The 20351-nt window shown below is 40.6% G+C and overlaps 1 protein-coding gene across 1 annotated transcript in view; it reads left to right on the top strand.

The window, feature by feature from the left end:
• The window catches only part of GPR176 (G protein-coupled receptor 176), a 121011-nt gene extending 107234 nt beyond the window's left edge, over positions 1 to 13777 (top strand). Inside the window, exons 2-3 of the mRNA XM_017530919.2 lie at positions 5294 to 5546; positions 10539 to 13777. Of these exons, the coding sequence (XP_017386408.1) occupies positions 5294 to 5546; positions 10539 to 11658 (1373 nt within the window). The 3' untranslated portion in view covers positions 11659 to 13777. The remainder of the gene's footprint in view (positions 1 to 5293; positions 5547 to 10538) is intronic.
• Positions 13778 to 20351: the final 6574 nt, after the last annotated feature.

Raw genomic sequence — 20351 nt, 5'->3', positions numbered from 1 at the left:
TTTTCAGATAAGGCTCTTTTCAGGCTTTGTAATCTTACATTATGCAGGTGGAGAAATAACCCATGGAGCCTAAGTGCAATATGAATGATACAGAAGATATGGACCCTGCCTTCCAAGGGTTTAAAGATTGTATGAGTAATTTAATATAGGCAAGGGCCTCTTAGAGGCAAGATGGCCTATGTGGCAGATATTTAAGATGGTGAACTGTTTCACATCCACTCCATCAAGTGTGGCTTGTTTGGATGCTGATCTAAAGGGAGCATGCTTAACCATGGGTAGAGTTAGGTAAAGCTTTTCTTTCTTTTCTCCAGAAGTTTTCTCCACATACCTATGGAAAGGGAAGTGGAACCTGTTACTATGAAAGTGTTTCAATACCATCACAGCTAAGTGGGGCCGATGATTTCAAGACTTTTCTTGAAATCATAGCTTTTCAGAGAATACCGTCCTTCTCGAGTAGGTTGATAGACTAATATGAGCGACCAGAGGGAGAGAAAGTATCTTGTAAAAGCCATGAAAGTTTTCCAGTTGATTTGTATGGAAAAATTCAAGTCACTGAAAAGACAAAGAGAAGAGTTATCAATTCAGATCCTTACTGTGTTTTTCTTCTTACTTTATGCGTCTGTATGTATCCTGTTGTGTGTTGAGAGACGTGAGGGACTAATTTCGGGGGCTTTATGAATTCCGTGAGAGGGCCCCAAGGATGGGGCAGACTTGATTGTGATCACTGAAATAGTTTTGTTTTGATCATGCTACACAGTTTGCCTTACCCTTTGGGATACCATTATTAGCACAAATGCTAAAAGATATGTGCATTTGTTGTAGACTCACCTAAAATCCATTGTGTGGCTTCACAGGAGCTGACTGGATGAGGCTATTGTTGGAGTTTCTTTATATATTCTTATATATTACAAAAGCGAATCTTGCTAATATTTTATCTGCATTATTCATTGGGAACAAGTATTCTAAGAAGAAACCGTCCAAGGCTAGATTGGGGATATATATTTCTTAAGATGCTTTTCATTCAAAGTAATTATTTAAAATATGCCATTTTAATGAAATAGTACAAAGCTTCTTCCTGTTAATTCGACTCCTGCTTAAAAAAAAAATTCAACTCCTGCTTAGTTTGAACTTTATGCATCATTTCAGAAAAAATCCTCTGGAATCAAATTAACTGTGGCAAAAATCACATATTTTTCTCATGCCAATAGCAATCAGCTTAAACTGAGTTGGGCAGGTATTAGTTTAATCATAAGTTATAGCAAACTGACACTTCTTTAGTGAGGAAGAGGCTCAAACTTTCAGACTAGGAGGAAGAGCAAATTGTACTGAAAACCACCAGACATAGCCCTAGGGCTACAAGCTGGTTTCCCCTGCATTGTTTGGCCATGATTCTTCTGATACCAGTATCAAAAATCCCTGAATCAAAAACTTCTTTTTTTTTTTTAAGATGGTGTTTCACCATGATGGCCAGGCTTGTCTTGAACTCCTGACCTCAGGTGATCCACCCACCTCAGCCTCCCAAAGTGCTAGGATTACAGGCGTGAGCCGCCTTGCCCAGCTCTCAAAAACGTATGACCTAATCAGCACTGACTCTTTGGTCACTTGGAAAATTATAACTGCGTAGATTAAAGAACAATATTGTTAAAAATCAAAGTAAGATAGAATCCATTTTAGAGCTATTTAGAACTTTTTAGAACTATCTGCTTTGGAAGTGTGAACTTTGAAACCCAAGTTGTTTAATGTTGGTTCTCCCGACCTGCATCATACCTCCAGCTCTACAGAGCTTAACGGTTCCTCTTTTTGAACACTCCAGCTATCATTTGACTTCTCTACACTGAAGAGTTCTGTATTCCTATCTTTTCTTTCCCTCACTCCCTCTCTTGCTGTCTCTCTTACGCTTTCTATTTGAAGGTTTTGCTTGGGCAGCAGATTTAAGGACTCAGAGAAAAACACGAATTCGACCTTCAGATTTCCAGGATTATGCCATTCAGTCACGATGCTGCAACGGTAGTTAGTAAGTGTGCGGGTAGCCAGAGCCTGTATCTTAAAGAGTGTTGTATGATGTTGAGAAATTTAAACTTGTTTTTTTTTTTCTTAATGACAGTAGGGAACTATTGAATGCTTTTGGTAGAATCAGTCAAGTTACTTTTGTACCTCTGCTTTTCTTTAATATGGATTTAATTTGTCAGTCTCACACTTTTTTTATTCCCTGACAGTATTTATTTACAAATAATAAATGTATAACTAACTCTTCAAAAAGAAGTGTCACAGTGAAACTACATTTGAATTATACCTAAACGAAATAGAGCGATTCCCTCAGATCTTCAGGAATGCATTCATTACTTTCTAGTGATGGTGGCAAAAAATAGAATAGTTTTTTTCCATCTTGATCAAAATTTTTAGTTGCTTATCCTGTGAGCCTAAATGCATAAGAGTGCTTGCTGGCTACCTATTGGGAACATGTTGTAGATTGATTAATGTTTTTCAAAGGTTTTTTTTTTTTTTTAGAGACAGGATCCTGCTGTGTTACCAAGGCTGCAGTCCTGTGGTGTGATCATAGCTCACTGTAGCCTCCAGCTCCTGGGCTCATGTGATCATACTGCCTGTGCCTCCTAAGTGGCTGGGCCTACAGGTGCATGCCACCACACCATTTTTATTTTTTATTTGTATTTCTTGTAGAGATGAGGTCTTGCTGTGTTGACCAGGTGGGTCTTGAACACCTGGCCTCTGAAAGTCCTCCTGCCTTGGCTTCCCAAAGTGCTGGGATTACAGACATGAGCCACCACACCTGGCTGGTTGTTGTTTTTTATTAAGCAAGTAACTAAGTATAGTTAGAATCATTGTTTTATTACAGGTAACATATCCTTGGCCAGATAACATTTTAGAAAACTCTTTTCATAATGATGAAATAATCTCATGGTTGTGTCAAACTGTCTAGCTAATTGGATTTAAAACATTATCAGGCAGTTATTTTTAATTTTTCTTAATGAAACAATGCAAAGGTCATTGATATATTTTTTGATTTTCGTAACCTTGTGTGGTGTTTAGTTTATATTGGCATTCTATTAAGATGTATCATGTTTGTGTGCTACTTATTGCAAGAATTACTTGAGACACTTTGTTTTTGCTTTTTAAAAATATTTTTCATTGACACAAATGGTATATATCTGTGTTGTACAACATGACTATGTCCTAATTGTGTTGCTGTGTCCACAGCTATGACATTGAGTATTGTCATGCAATTCAACATTAGAAAGCATAATGGGAATATATAGGGAAGGGGAATGGTTCCTGAGCTTAGATCATTTCTAGGGGAGATTAGGTGACTGGGAACATGATCTCTAAAGCAAAAAGTATATAGAGGTTGAACATTTTGTTACTTAAATATATACTGAGTTATTCTTACTTAGTATGCCTTGTAAAACTAAGGAGAATCTGAAGTGCTAATGAGGTTAAATAATCAAACATATAGTTATTTTGCTTTGTTGCTGTGTGGGCACGGACACACTTGCACACACACACACATTTATTTTTCAATGTGTAGCCAATCGGGTATTGGATATGGGTGCTTCTCTCTTGACATATTGGCCCAATTCAGGTTCTTAGAGCCAAATGAGTCAGTTTTAAATGAGGAGAGAGAGAGCGAGATCAGAGGTTTAGAGAATGGAAAGAATATAGGATTCTTAAGCCTCAGGTTCTTAATAGCAGAAGAGATTAGGCTCCAGATGCTGCCTAGAGTCATGTAAATAGATGGTGATAAAATGTGATTATAGCAGTCTTGGGTTTTAAAGAAATAACAGCTTCAAAATAACTCATTCATGAGCATGTAAATGCTAATAAAACCCCTTGGCAGGCTGCCCAGCACTCCTGAGGACAGGTGCCCTGTGAGAGTCTGGCCGTGGGGCTGTGGACTCTATCTAAAAGTAGTTTAAAAGAAACCATATTCTGGGGGCCAACTGTACTGAGGTGCTTGTTTCAGTTGCAGGTTCCCAGTTCCATGCCTATGCTCTGTGATTCAGTATATCTTGTACAGTTATTCTGATGTATGGTGAGATTTGGGAACTGCTTGCCAACTTAGAATATCCTTATGTGACACACATACTACAAAAGGAGTTCTCTTACCCAGGAACTTTTGATTACTGTGTGTCTAAATATTTTACAAATTAATTTCTTCAGCAAATATTTATCACATGGCTACTCTGTGCCAGATACTGAACAGGCATGGAGTTATAACAATAAACAAGATTGACACAGTTTTTCTTCATGAAATGGAAAGATAACAAGTCAACAAATAAATAATTAGATAAGAATGAAGAAGATACGATAATGGAGCATAATGAAGGCTTTTTTTTTGACAAGGCAGCATTTAAACTAAGACTGGGATTTAAAGTAATCAGACATATGAACAACATCTTAAGCAATATAAAAAACATATACAAAGGCATTGAGGCAGGATTAGCCCTGATGTGTTTTAGGAAACACGAAGTTGGAGTGGCTGGAGCCCAGCAAGCCAGTGGAGGGAAGATACGAGATGAGGAAGGTAGCATCAGATTAGGTAAACCCTTGAGGAACATGGTGGGGATTGAGGGAGGCATCAGAAGCTTATCTGGCAAAAGGAGTCTGGAGTTGACAGGAGAAGCCTACTTTGAGACATGAATTTGGGAGTCATTAGCATTTTGATGGAAAACTACCAGAATGGGTAGACTAATATAGGGAGAGGCTTAGTACAGGATACTTAGTACAGAAACAAGAATAAAAAATATTAATGATTTTAAAGTAATCATTATATATTGAAATATTTGGGATCTGTTGGGTTAAATAAAAAATATTATTAAAATCTTGCCTGCTTCTCTTTACTTTTTTAAGACGTGGCTATCAGAGAATTTAAGATGACATGTTTGGGTGGCATTGTATTTCTATCACAGAGTCTGCAACATGGAGGTCATTGGAAAACCTGGTAAGAGCAGACTGCCTGGGATTAAGTAATAACTAGCAAATTTTTATACCCTGATGAGACTAAACCATCATTATAATATTGTTTTGTCTAAAATTAAATAAACTCACCACTAAAATTTTTCCTAGACTTATTGATGTGTGATTTAATAATTTCACATAAGTTGACTATGTAATATATCATATACTATGTTAAATTTTAATTTAATAGGATTTAAATTAAATCTTTTGAAATCAACTCTCAAATGTGTTTTTAACATTTTTTAACCTGTATTTTTTCCTTTTTTAGTTTTTAAATTTTTATTTAAATTATTTTATTTTTTTTTTCATATCTGGGCAGGAAACTTCATGGTGTTATGGTCAACTTGCCGCACAACCGTGTTCAAATCTGTTACCAACAGGTTTATTAAAAACCTGGCCTGCTCGGGGATTTGTGCCAGCCTGGTCTGTGTGCCCTTTGACATCGTCCTCAGCACCAGTCCTCACTGTTGCTGGTGGATCTACACCATGCTCTTCTGCAAGGTCGTCAAATTTTTGCACAAGGTGTTCTGCTCTGTGACCATCCTCAGCTTCCCTGCTATTGCTTTGGACAGGTAAGATCAGGTAATAAGGAGCTAACTTTTTTTTTAAGTTATATTAAAATATTGGCATCATTAAGCCAATGATGAGCACTCAGTGTTCCAAATACTGGTTTTTAGTCTGCTTGTGATCAACAGAAAGGGAATAAATGTCCAAAACAGATGCCTCACAAAAGACAGGTTGATTTAGCAACAGCCATGGAAAATAGAACCACTGAGAGAAGACCTGGGGGTGAGAGTTCCTTGGTGAGGACGCTGGGTAGAGCTGCGAGATCATACAGTCACTTTAGCTTGGTTGCAATTGGTGATATTTGTGTTGCAATTTGCAGTATATTGTTCATCTGATTGATAACTCTGCAATTTGGGGTTTTTGATGCAGTATGGAATATCTCTGAAAGAACAAGGTAATGATTCAGTGGTTATTTAACAAATGATTAGGTGGTCCATTTGGATCTGGCCAGGTAACACCAGAATTCTTCTGGAGGATATATTTCCAAGGTTTCATATTGCAGTGGTGATTGTTTTCTCTTCCCATCCTCTTTGAAAGGATGTTCATTTGGAAGTGAACCTTACATCTTAGTTACTGCCATTCTACATAATTTGATCAATTTTATCAAAGTTGTGTAAAGATCTCATAATCAACAAATTCCTGCCTCCTTTTTAGCTAGTGCTTCATGAATACAGTTTAGATAATATATTCTTGAGAATTGAATTAAGTAAACAAACAAGAATTGAAAAGTATTTTATGTCCGTGAGTACTTCTGATTTCAAGATTAATAGAGAGGAAACATTGCTGAAGGGAAAGTGCTGGCTATTCTGACTTTATATCCTATGTTAAAATTTAACATTTTAGATTAATTTGAAAATTTAGAGCTCTTTGTCCATTCAGAACATAATACCTTAATGACCTGTGAGGTCATGGATTGTAGAACGCATCTGTAGAGTCATTTCAGCCTCTCAGGCCAAGGACCTTGATTTCTTTAGCCGCCTAATGCTGTCAGCTTGGAGGGACACAGAGTCACACCAAGCCCCCGGCATACTGGGAGAAGTCATTGTGGTTGTGATTAAGAGAATGGATGCTGGAACTAGAAGCCTCACTTTGAGTCCTGCCTACACAGCTTTCTAGCTGAATGGCTTTGGGTAAAGCTGCTTAAACTTTCTGAGCCTCAGATTCCAGAGCAGTAGAAAGAATTAAGTGATTTATTTATGGCCTGTGATAGGATGCGCTGCACCAATATTTGCCTCTCTTTCTCAGGCTTCTCTTCTGATGGCACATTCTTCCTTTGATATATTGTCTGCCATCATGTTACCATCAGATCTTCTGGGAGCCACTCCAGCTCTTTAGAAGGGACTGGAATCTTACCATTCATGGAGCCAAACAAGGCAGGTGACGAAGTCAAGCGACAACAGGCCAGGTTGCAATTGTGGCACATGAAGCATGTGTCGAGTTCCTGTTCATGGGGATCAGCTGCTCAGCAGTTGCTAATAATTGCTTTGTAAGAATCTAAACTCAGTGGGCAGGACTTTTTTCTTTCTTCAGAAAAGGAATTAAAAAAATCTAGAATTTCATTATTAAAAAATGTTGGCAATTAGTTTTTTTTCAAAAAGTATTATGTGGTCATCCGAATCCCTTCAGAAAGATGAATGTGTGCCCTGAGATGCCAATTTGCCACACCTGCTTTATGGTGACATTACATGTCTGTTCCATTGCTTTTTGAATATCTGGAAAGCGCTATTACACTTTATTCCCAAGGCTTTATTTCCAAGGAGTGGAGGACAAGAGTGAAATCAGAGTCCTTTCTTAAGTGTACTTCTGGTGGGTGCCCTAATGTTTATGTTGGACCATTTTGTGTTCAGTGTCCTTCGAATGCCCCCAGGAGTACCTGCTCTGGTAAAGTCTTAAGTCTTCAGTTTGATATTCTGGACTGAGATATAATTTACATATGATAAAATTTACTTATTTAAAGTATACAAGTCAATGAATTTTAATATATTTATAGAGTTGTATGGTCATTGTCACAATATAATTTTAAAACATTTCTATTACCTCACAAAGAGACTTACAGTCACTCCTCATGCCCATCCCCAGACCTAAGCAACCATGAATCTACTTTCTGTTTCTATATGTTTGTTTTTTTGGACATTACATTGTAAATGGAGTCATGCAATATGTGTTCTTTTGTGACTGGCTTCTTTCACTTAGTATGTTTTCAAAGTTCATGTTGCAGAATATAACACTATTTCATTCATTTTTATGGCCAAATAATATATTCATTCAATTTTAGGAATATACCAAATTTGTTTCTCCATTTACCAGCTGATGGATATTTAGGTTGTTTCTACTTTTTGGATATTGTGAGTAATGCTGCTGTGAATCCTGAAAGTTTTTTTTTTTTTTTTCAATAAGATTCAGTAAGAAGGAATACATTATTCTGAACAGTTTGCTGCTATACTTGGAAGCAATGCAATAATCCCTGTGGGCTATTTCTGGGCCCTTGGTCTTAGACAAAGAGATACGAAAACAGTGAGAAATTCTCATTTTCTTTCCAGCAGAAAAACTATTGTTATTTTACTGTAATTTTAAAAAGTAAAACAAGTCCTTTTAGTAGAAAAACAGGGCTGGTAAATTCCTGTTATTCACAGATACAAATTACTTGCACACATCAGCATGTGCACCTGAAGAAGAAAAGACAGTCTTTCCTCTCACTTCTTTCAAAGCTATTCGTTTCATGGCACTAAGTCAGCAAGTTAATTGGGAGGTCATCTACACTTTTTGCATCACCTTTTAGAGATGCACACATAAGGAAATGATTTATAGTGAGCCTGTGTGCTTGTGTTGCAGTCTGTTCCCCGACGCATAGCGGGACTGGAAATTAACGTAAGCCTGGGTTTGTTACATGTCTGTGAGCAAATGGAAGTCAGAGCCAGTGAACTCCTAAGCATGTATTCATGTGTAGGGGTGGGGCCATCGCATATTTACTGTATCGTGATTAGAAAACTATATTCAGGCTGGACGTGGTGGCTCATGCCTGTAATCCCAGCATTTTGGGAGGCCAAGGTGGGTGGATCACGAGGTCAGGACTTTGAGACCAGCCTGGCCAAGATGGTGAAACCCTGTCTCTACTAAAAATACAAAAATTAGCCAGGCGCGGTGGTGGGCGCCTATAGTCCCAGCTACTCGAGAGGCTGAGGCAGGAGAATCGCTAAAACCTAGGATGCAGAGGTTGTAGTGAGCCAAGATCATGCCACTGCACTCTAGCCTGGGCAGCATACATCACTTATGCACTTCTTTCTCTTTTTTCCCCCCTCCCAGAAAGAAATCTAGAATACATCTTACCATGCTCCCTCCTTTCCTGATTGTCCATGGTCACTATTGTGTTTGCATCTCTCAGCCTGGAATGGTCCCCTTCAGCTGGTCCCCCTGCCAGACTCCACCACAGTGCCTCCTTCTCTTGCTGTTTTCCCAGGTGGCTTTAGGTGCTGCCTGTGCCTCTTTTGTGCCTGTCTCTAGTAGAACTGTCATCTCCTTGTTTGTAATTGTTAGTATGTGCATCTTTGTCCCTGTTGAATTTAGAGACATCCCTGTGTCTTTTCATTCTTATAACCCAGTGCATAGGACCTGGTGCATAGGTGGTGCTCAGAAGTACCTGTTACAGGAAGCTGGGCATGGTGGCTCACGTCTGTAATCCAGGCACTTTGGGAAGTCGAGGCAGGTGGATCAACCGAGAGGTCAGGAGTTTGAGATGAGCCTGGCCAATATGGCGAAACTCTGTCTCTACTAAAAATACAAAAATTAGCCAGGCTTGGTGGTGCCTGCCTGTAATCCCAGCTACCTGGGAGGCCGAGGTAGGAGAATGGCTTGAACTATTTGGAGGCGAATGGCTTGAACCAGGCAGAGGCTGCAGTGAGCCTGCATTGTGCCATTGCACTCGAGCCTGGGCGATAGAGTGCGACTCCATCTCACACACACACACACACACACACACACACGCACTTGTTACTGGAAGGCTTGCATGCTTACCTTGCCCTATGAGTGAATGGGTGTCACTAAGGTTGTAAGGTCAACCCCAGCATTAACTGACTGCACAGATATGGCAAAGCTAATGTGATGAAACTGACCACATCTCTGACAGCTAGTGGCAGCCCTTTTACAACAGATGTGGTTCTGGGGTCTGAAGACTTACTCAGTTCCCTCAAATAACTGGTGATATCGAAAGAGTGTGCTTTTGGAATTCTGTTTAGGTGGTTACAGAATGATCAAGTTAAAGGCTGGAAGGAAAAACAGTGTCTCATCTGATTTTAACAAAAATCTAATGTGCAGGCATTTTGGAACTATTAATTGCCCTTAGGGTTACTGAGTGATTATTATGGGAGCAATGGCTATTGAGCAGACATAACTTTTGTCAGCTGAATTGATTTTTGTGGAAGGACCTTGTCAGAGTCCATTCTTCATACTGGGTTCTTCTGCCCTGAACAGCTTTAATTGCTAATGATATCCAGACTGTGGCATAAATCTGCTTTAGATATGTGTGTAGACAAACTTATTTCTGTTGGTAGCTTCGAACATTGCCCTAAAGCTTCTTTAGCCCATGTAAAATTTTAACCAATTATCCTTTACCCTCAGATTGAAAGGTAGATATCTTTACAGCAGATGGAGAAATCTTTTATATTGAGGGCACGCTTTGAGATTTCATCCTGGTAGCAAAAACTATAAAGCTAGCTATGAATTGAAATTATTTACTTGTTTTTCTGTAGAGCTTCGTGAAGACAAGGCTTTCCTCTGCTCTTCTGGAAAGGTTTTTATTTTTTGGTAGCAATACTTCTCATTGTACTTGCAAAGTCCTCAAAACTTAAGGTCTGACTTCCTGGATTCCCCCAGTGTTTCTCTGTCTTAGGGTGAATAAAATAACTTGACCTTTCTTCTCTCTCACCTACTTTTGGTGATATAGGTTCCCCTAACTTAAAAAGTATCTTCTGTGGAATTCATTTTGTTTGTGTATCTTGCAGGTACTATTCAGTCCTCTATCCGCTGGAGAGGAAAATATCTGATGCCAAGTCCCGTGAACTGGTGATGTATATCTGGGCCCATGCAGTGGTGGCCAGCGTCCCTGTGTTTGCAGTGACCAATGTGGCTGACATCTATGCCACATCCACCTGCACAGAAGTTTGGAGCAACTCCTTGGGCCACCTGGTGTATGTTCTGGTGTATAACATCACCACAGTCATTTTGCCTGTGGTGGTGGTGTTCCTCTTCTTGATACTGATTCGAAGGGCTCTGAGTGCCAGCCAGAAGAAGAAGGTCATCATAGCAGCGCTCCGGACCCCACAGAACACCATCTCCATCCCTTATGCCTCCCAGAGGGAGGCCGAACTGCATGCCACCCTGCTCTCCATGGTGATGGTCTTCATCTTGTGTAGCGTGCCCTATGCCACCCTGGTTGTCTACCAGACTGTGCTCAATGTCCCCGACACTTCTGTCTTCTTGCTGCTCACTGCCATTTGGCTGCCCAAAGTCTCCCTGCTGGCAAACCCTGTTCTCTTTCTTACTGTGAACAAATCTGTCCGCAAGTGCTTGATAGGGACCCTGGTGCAGCTACACCACCGGTACAGTCGCCGTAATGTGGTCAGTACCGGGAGCAGCCTGGCTGAGGCCAGCCTGGAACCCAGCATACGTTCAGGCAGCCAGCTCCTGGAGATGTTCCACATTGGGCAGCAGCAGATCTTTAAGCCCACAGAGGATGAGGAAGAGAGTGAGGCCAAGTATACTGGCTCAGCTGAATTCCAGGCCAAGGAGATATTTAGCACCTGCCTGGAGGGAGAGCAGGGGCCACAATTTGTACCCTCTGCCCCACCCCTGGGCACGGTGGACTCTGTATCTCAGGTGGCAGCAGCCCCTGTGGAACCTGAAACATTCTCTGATAAGTATTCCCTGCAGTTTGGCTTTGGGCCTTTTGAGTTGCCTCCTCAGTGGCTCTCAGAAACCCGAAACAGCAAGAAGCGGCTGCTTCCCCCCTTGGGTAACACCCCAGAAGAGCTGATCCAGACAAAGGTGCCCAAGGTAGGCAGGGTGGAGCGGAAGATGAGCAGAAACAATAAAGTGAGCATTTTTCCAAAGGTGGATTCCTAGCAAGGATCATAAATTCTTGGAAGCAACAGAGAGCTTCCATATTCCCACTCTTTAGAATATTCCCACCAGAGGGTGGGAATACTGTGGCCATATGATTGTATGATCTCCTTGCAACTCAATGTGAGTTGATTCCTCCAGTATGGGCCAGATGCTTTTGAATGACAGGGAAATCTACGTAAAATCCAATGTCCTCTTTATTGAGGGAGTATATATATCTATCTCAGTGATCCATTTCCTTAGTGATGTCCACATTACTCCCCGTGGGGACAAGAGCTGGGCAGTTTTGAATGGGTCTTCAGGTGGGTACTCCATGTGCATTTTCTGGGGATGCCTCACTTCCCTGGGTTCCACAGAGAACACACAGAGAGAAGACTTTTAGAGCTCACAGGGAGCAGGGATTCTCTAAGGGAATTCTTAGATAATTATGGAGCAGGGTGGCCTCAGAGAACATGCTTGTTTGATTAACTTAAACATATCAAATGTTATATATTGAGAAGGTAGGGATTTGGCATCTTACACCATTTCTCTGGAAGCCCCAGTCTTACGACTCCTCACCGTTTCTCCCGATACCCTTCGTTTCTTTCGCTGGAATGTAGGTAAGGAATGACGATTCCACACCTGTGATAGACAATAGATGTGCCCGGGAGTAACGGAGATATTTCGTCCTTGATAGTTCTGATTTTCCCTTGGCATCACCAATGCCTCAAGAGATACACCTACACCTTCCAGGCAGGGTCAGTGTGGGTTGCACAACACTGAAAATCCTTTGCTATGTCTTTCACCTTAAATTGTGTTTTCTCAACAAATGAGAGAGAAGCTTACAGGGGAGAAGATAGACCGAGGGATGCCTATGGCACTGTAGTTTTTTCTCTTCCCTTTGATCTCACATGAAAGGTGCTATGTAACAATGAGTATGAGTCAAGTATATTGAAAAAATCATCTTATGCAAACTTTCAGAATTAAAAGGTATTTTTAAAATGGAGTTGGTGTAAGCTGGGTCCTTTGGAAACATCAAACTGAAATGGCCTGGTTTGGAAAGGTGATTCTGCCCAGGAGGTTGGGAAGAATCTGACAAAGATGGTTTCATTCCGAGGAAGACTCTAGAACTCAGGTGTGGCCAGTCTCCTTTTCAGTCTGTTTGTACAACTGTGGTTCTCTCTTAATTTTGGACACAGAGGAGGAACAGAACAGGGAGAAATAATTATTGTAGAGTGCCAAGGCAACATCTGGCCCAGATGAGCTCTTCACTTTATCCTTCCTGTCTTAGTAGGAGCCAGAGTGGGTAAAAGAAGGAGGGCAGTGTCCTAAGCTGATCAGCCTCACAAGCAATTTGGAACCCCCCTGGGGTGGATTTCACCAGCTTGAATTAGAACTGCAGATAACACTTCACTCTTAGTAAGGACAAACCAAGTGCCAGCTCTGCTCTTCTCTCTAGGGTGTTTTATTCTCACTCTTGGCACTTAGGGGAGCTAGTCTGGTGCCTTGAGCAAGCTTGAAGGGAAGTGGGTATCCTCACCAGCAGACTTCCACATCTCAACAAGTCCCCTCTTTTGACCACACTGGTCCCGTCTCTCGTCTCTCAGAGGGAGCCCAGACTCTGTAGTGAGTTTTGTTTTCCTTTCTTCTCTTGGGTGTGGTGTCTTGTGTTTCCTGAATGTGAACCCAAAGACCCTTCCCCTGGAGAAGAACCATTTTCCTCTTTGTGTTGGTCTCCTCACAGCACTGTTTGCTCACAGCAGAAACGGGTCTGCCGCGCCCTCCTGCGGCTCCGCTGCCTCCTGGGCCCTGTGTGCATGGCGTCTATAGCTCCTCGCCCTGATAGTCAACGCTGTGGCCCCTTCAAGCATATCTTACAAAACTTTCACAGTCATTACAACTTGTATCAAGGGGAATAATAATCTGTAGGAAAATAATGTCCACTTTAGGAGAATCTGTCACCTGTAGCCACTTTGGAGTTGTTCTGATAATATACTGTATATGTACACCTTAATAAATTTTGTTGAGGCAGAATCTGGTTGGGTATGTTTCTTATGTATGTTTGAAGCAGATGGCTGACTTCTAACAGGTCATTGCCAGGTGTATGTCTATACTCTTTGAAGAATAACATTTTAATAAAAAATTGAAAAGCAGTTTCTGAACTCAAGAAAAGTTGTATGAGCTATATTTTCTCCCCTTTTCTCTCCCTCGAGTGGTATACTGTTGGAACCTATCTCTTCCTACATGGTCTCAGATGATATATTTATTTATTTGTTTTATCGTGAATGCAGATGCAGCATTTCAGTAGCATTTTCTTGTGCTGTTGCAACTAAAAGAAAATAAATTCCATAAGGAGGAAATGCAACATTCGAAGAGATATCACCAGGATGAATTCCAGATTGAGTTGGTGATGGACAGCCAAATCATCCCTAGGCGGAGCTACACAAGGGAAGCCTGGAGTGCAGCGGTCATCATCCCTTCTGTGGGAGGTCAGGAGTACAGTGGTTAGGGCCATGAGCTTTGAGGTCAGATTGCCTATGTTCAAATCCTGGTCCCACCGCTGACCAGCCTATGACCTTGGGATGACGAAGTAACCTCCATGTACCTCAGTTTCCTGTTTGTAAAATGGCAGGATAATAATTGTGTCAGAAGCCTCTGTTGCCCCTACTCACATATTTCCCCTATGACTATAGCTGTGTCGACAGTGGGCCTTTGCTGGCGGCATCTACTCACTTCCCTGCAAGCAGAGCTCTCTGTGTCTGGGAATAATCCTTGGCCTGTGGGGCATGGGAACCGTTGGATAAATACCCCTGCTTCCTGTCCTGCTGGACAATTGTGGGAGGCCCCTGTCCAGTTCTCAAGAGGTCATGACACAGAGTTAAGTCCCTGTGGCCCACCATGGTACTTAAATAATACATCCTTAAATTGACTCTACTTTCTCATTCTCTGACTCAGTTTCTGCAGTCCTCATTCATGCCCTCAAGGATCACCTCCCAAATATACTGCCTGCACAAAGCCCTCATCTCAACGTCTGTTTTCAAGGAGTCCAGGTGAGGCATGGAGCACCTGTTAGGATTAAATGAGATGATCTGTTCAATACAGTGCCTGGCACAGAGTACAACTGTATCAGTGTTAGTGCTTTCACATTACATAAAAAATAAAGTGGCTAGCAGCTTATGTGGAATATTTTTAGAAAACTATAGGTCTTTTCACTAGTTACTCTAACAGTAATTAATATTCCTAAGGATGATACTTTGGGGTAATACATAATGCCAAGGGACTATTATATCCCCTGAAGAAAAAATAACTGTGTAAGCCAGAGTATTTCTTAACTAGACAATTCTCACTTAAAAAAATAGGATGTTAAATGAAAGTTCATCTTGGCCACAAACCTGTAGGCCATACCTGAATATGAATGCACTCAATGACCGTATCGAAGTAAGAGCAGAGCAGAGTACCATAGCGTATCTAAGGACAGATACACAAATTCAAAGTGGTCCCTTCCATAGAAGAGAAACTGCAAGTTAGTCAGCTGGTGGGCTAAATGAACTTCTGGAGTTTGAGCACCGGTCTGATTCATCCAAGGAGAAAAGCCACTGCTGCATCCCAGCTGGGCACTGCTGGGCTCTTGGCAGACCTGCCCCAGAGGTGAGGTGGCTCTGCACACATGCCACTGCTGCTACAGTTTGGATCAGTGATGCACAAGGAAAAAACTTATTACAGGTGGAATTTTGATGGAGGGGAAGGGTTAATGATTTCATAGTGTAGTCTACCAACGTCTCAACAAACAATGTCAATAACACCGTAACATAGTGATGCACTATCCCCAAATAGTTGTAAATATCTAGCAGATTTATATCCCAACTAATGTGCCACATTAGAGCGCTGTAAACAAAAGAGAAATGAGTCATGGTAAATAACCTGGGAATCTGTGAATAAAATAGGAATTGAAATGAGTACCAATGCCTAGAGCAGCATCAAAAGCCTTTTTGTGCAAGGTGTATAAAATAAATGGAAATGAGCTTAAATTCTCCATACACAAGGTTTCAGAAGAGCTCCCTTTTTCTTAGCCTCAGTTTCAACCCATGTTTTCTCCTATTTGTGCCAAAGGTATCAGTTAGTTGGTCAGTAGAATAAAGGTCTGGAAACCTGTATGGAAATGAAACTGTGATCTCCAGCATTGTTTTCCATGAACCTCTACAGCACTTCATGTCCTGGGGATTCAGGAGCTTCTTACTGCCAAACTGAAATGAATGAATGATGAATGAATATACAAGAGATACAGCACCTGGAGCAGGGGCACAGTCTCTGTCATGTATGAGTGATGAAAGATTTGTTTTCAGTGGAGTTATTGCTGGCTCTTATTGATTTCCTTGGAATGACTCCTGCAGAGTTAAAGGCATCAAATGTAAGGCCTTTGATCCATCTCCTTTTTCAAACACCCAAGCCTCCCTTTAATTCACTAGGAATGTAAGTTCCAAAGTTAGAGGGGAGGCTCAATACTGAGAAACACAGTTCCAGGCATGTGCGTTGGGCTTGAAGAATATGTATATATAAAATATCTTGCCGGGCGCTGTGGCTCACGCCTGTAATCCCAGCTCTTTGGGAGGCAGAGGCGGGAGGACAGCTTGAGCCCAGGAGTTCGCGACCTGCCTGGGCAATATAGTGAGACCCCCATTCTCAAAAAAAAAAAAAAAAATTAAAAAAATCTTTTACATATATATATATATTCTTCAGTAATATATGTGTGTGTGTATATATATATATTCTTCAAGCTCAACACACATTCCTGGAACTGTGTTTCTCAGTATTGAACTTTCCCTCTAACTTTGGAACTTAAAAATATATATTTATATTTTTGAGACGGAGTTTCGCTCTTGTTACCCAGGCTGGAGTGCAATGGCGCGATCTCGGCTCACCGCAACCTCCGCCTCCTGGGTTCAGGCAATTCTCCTGCCTCAGCCTCCTGAGTAGCTGGGATTACAGGCACGCGCCACCATGCCCAGCTGATTTTTTGTATTTTTAGTAGAGACGGGGTTTCACCTTGTTGACCAGGATGGTCTTGATCTCTTGACCACGTGATCTACCCGCCTCGGCCTCCCAAAGTCCTGGGATTACAGGCTTGAGCCACCGCGCCCGGCCAGAATAATTCTTTTATCAGATATATCGATCAGAACTTAGTGATTAACTCTTTCTGCCTCCCTCAAATTTCTTTTTATATGTGTATTCATTGCAGTCAATGTAATAGACCCACAAAAGAGTTACTAGAATAAACACGTGGTGTACATTCTAAGGCAATAGGTGAGAAAACAGAACACATGGCATGATGCTTTTGCTATATTAACCGTATTTCCTGTGCATCTAATCTCAAAGTGACTAGAGAGTGCTAGGATCTCCCTGGGGTATAGTTAAGGAACAAGAAAGGAAGCTTCCATGGATTAGCTACCACTTCTAAGTTCAGACTCTACAGTAAATCATGATGACAGTGAGGGGAGTCAGCCTTGGAATGAAGGAAGAAATAGAATTAGATATGTATAACCAATCAGCCATTTCTTGTTGGGAACCACAGATGGTTCCTTTGTGGGGTTTTCTTCATTAAGTTAATATAAAACTATAGATATAGCATAAAAAGGTAGATCTCAGGCAGAAAAACAATGAATTTATCTGAGAAGGTTATTCTACTTTATTGAGATTGTACCCCAAATAGGAGCAATTTCTGATGTGTTCTTTGCAAATAATAAATTAGCTCACATATCAAGTATGGTGAGGGTGTTTTCGGCAGAATAGTGCAAAACTTTGACTCCAACTTGTGTGTACAAGATGAAATTTATTGTCTCACATTAACTGGAAGTTCAAAGGTAGAGACGTGACTTAGCAGCTCAGTGACATCATCAAGTACACGTTGCCCTGTCTCTACACTGCTGTCCTCTTTGTCATCTTTCTTTCTTTTTTTGTTTTTTTGTGTGTCCTTTGGCTCTTCTTTTTTTTTTTTTTTTTTTTTTTTTTTTTTTTTTTTTTTTTTTTTTTTTTTTTTTTTTTTTTTTTTTTTTTTNTAAGACTGGGTTTCATCATATTGGTCAGGCTGGTCTTGAACTCGTGACCTCAGGTGATCCTCCTGCCTCAGCCTCCCAAAGTGCTAGGATTACAGGCGTGAGCCACTGCACCTGACTGGATCTTCATTTTTAAGGGCAGGAAACGTTTTCTACTATCTCTTTGAGATATTAAGGATAATTCTTTTCTATGGGTTTGTTTTAGAGTCTTCATGCTAGAGGGGTTTTTGTTTGTTTGTTTGTTTGTTTTGCCTGACAATGACAATTCTTAGCCAAGGTATTGACTGCTCTAGGTACCTTTGAAATGAAAGTTCAGGTTGGGGAGGTTGACAGCTGTTTGAGAAGTAAATAGAGCCCCAGCTAGATCTGCTATTGGTGCCACATTGCTGGGGCTAGCTGCCTCTCCTTAGACCAGCTTCCCCACCATCCTGCACTTCCAGATCTTCTCCCCACACTCCATTCCCAACGCCCTTCCAGTCAGGACTTGACCCTCCTAAGGAGGAAATTGGAAATACTTTTTAGCAACTAGTCAGCATGTTCCCTCTAACCCCCAGCTCTTAAACATGAGCAGAGAGACAATTTAGGCTGTCAGGGTCAGAGAAACCAATGGCTTTTGCTGGTGTGCTCCAATTATGTCAGATATACTCAGATAATACCTTTGGCTTAGCTGTATAAACTAGGCAATCATGGGCTACTCTGAATTCCACTTTTCTACCCATATCTTCTCTATAGCCAAGAAGAAAGATTTTTTTCTTCTTCTTTTTGGTATTTTTACAGTGCTTTTAAGAATTGTTGCTACTTTGTTATATAGATTTAAGTAATGCTGGTTTGCTTTAGAAATTAATTTAGAACCCACAAAATATTTTGGATTAATATGTCTAAGCTTTTGAGTTTAATAAGTCAAAGCAGCCTAGGATTTGTTTATTTATTTACCATTTATGTTCTCATCTACTTTTACTAAATCTAAAGTGTATGCAATACAAGTACCTTTGCATCAACCAAAGGTCAGTAGAATATTACTTAGAAGTTCTTAATTAATTTTAATTTATAATACTATGTCTTAAAGTTTATTCCCTTGGTAACATTTGGCTACTTATTGCCTGCTTTGTATTTAGATGTGATGTTTCACTGGAGGATATTAAAGCACAGCCCACAGGCTTTCTGTAGGAAATGATACAATCTCTTTTTTGCAGATGGGGAAACTAGAGGCACAGATGGCCACGTCATTAGCCCTAAGAGATGAAGCAAGTTAGAGCTAAAAACGGTACAGAAGGCATTAAGGCCCAGTTCTTCCATAGCACCCTCTAAAGTACTGATGATCATTATCATCTATCATTATCATGACTATTTTTTGAATAACCACTTGGCATGTATCATTAAACTGTACTGGGGACTAGATGAAAATCCTTGATGCTTGGCAGCTGTTTTGCTCAATGCTATTTTCCAAATTTACTTCTTCTGCCTCATGATTTCCCCTGTTTTGTTGCAGAGGCATTCAGTTTAAAATAAATGTTAAGATACTCTTGAAAGAATGCCAAGACTGAGATAGCTCTGCTGAGAGTACTCAGAGGCATCATTCTTGTGTCCTCCTTGTTAATATCTTCACTTCTTTTTTTTTCTGAGACTTTTAAACACGAGTAGACAGCCAAGGATTCCAGTCCTCTGAGGAAAGTATCTAACATACAAGGCAGATGCCAAAACAAACACACGAGTAAAAAGAAACTTGGAGGAAAAACAGGATACATAAAAAGAAGAAAACTTAAAAAGATCCATTCTTAATCTCCTCAGAGAGATGCAAGAAAAAGTTATATGGCCTTAAAAGGACATTCAAAGGGTCCTTCAGAGAGTCTCATTCTGTCACCAAGGCTGGAGCGCATGGCACTATCATAGCTCACTGCAACCTCAAACTCCTGGGCTCAAGGGATAATTAAAAAAAAAAATTGTGTAGAGACAGGGTCTCACTTTGTTGCTCAGGCTGGTCTTGAACTCCTGGGCTCAAGCGATCCTCCCACCTCCCCCTCCCAAAGTGCTGGATTACAGGAGTTAGCCACTGTGCCTGGCCTTTCTGGTTAATTCTGCTCTGCGTTTACCTTATTTAACTTTAAAAGTTGCTGCCATCAAATCACTTTAACCCATTGCCCACATTCCCGAGAGTCATTTGATACTCCTCCCTGTATGGATATAAAACATTAACAAGATTCATGTATTCATAGCAGTAAATATTATTGCATTTAATACATGCTATTATGATGGAATATAAAGTATTCAGGATAGAGTCCCTGCTCTCTCAATGATTTCTTTTGATGAATGACAAGTTTTTCTTAAATTCAAAAAATTTCTTTCTCCATAAAAATTCTCATTTACTTTATATAGTGATAACATTCTGAACCTGGAAGTTCTTAGCCTAGTCATATACCACCCCTGTAAATTAACATGAAGAAACTGAGGTCCAGGAAATTAAGTGTTTTGTCCAAGACTGTGGATCAGAACTTATGATTTTTAAAAAATTTTTAAATTTTTAATTTTTTTAACTTTTTAAAGTTCAGGGGTACATGTGCAGGATGTGCAGGTTTGTTACATAGGTAAATGTGTGTCACGGGGGTTGGTTGTACAGAATATTTCATCACCCAGGGATTAAGCCTAGCATGCATTGTTTCTATTTCCTAC

The sequence above is a fragment of the Cebus imitator genome, unplaced genomic scaffold, assembly GCF_001604975.1.
Source record: "Cebus imitator isolate Cc_AM_T3 unplaced genomic scaffold, Cebus_imitator-1.0 Scaffold70, whole genome shotgun sequence".
In the NCBI taxonomy this organism is placed as follows: domain Eukaryota; kingdom Metazoa; phylum Chordata; class Mammalia; order Primates; family Cebidae; genus Cebus; species Cebus imitator.
This window is presented reverse-complemented; position numbering and strand designations above follow the sequence as displayed.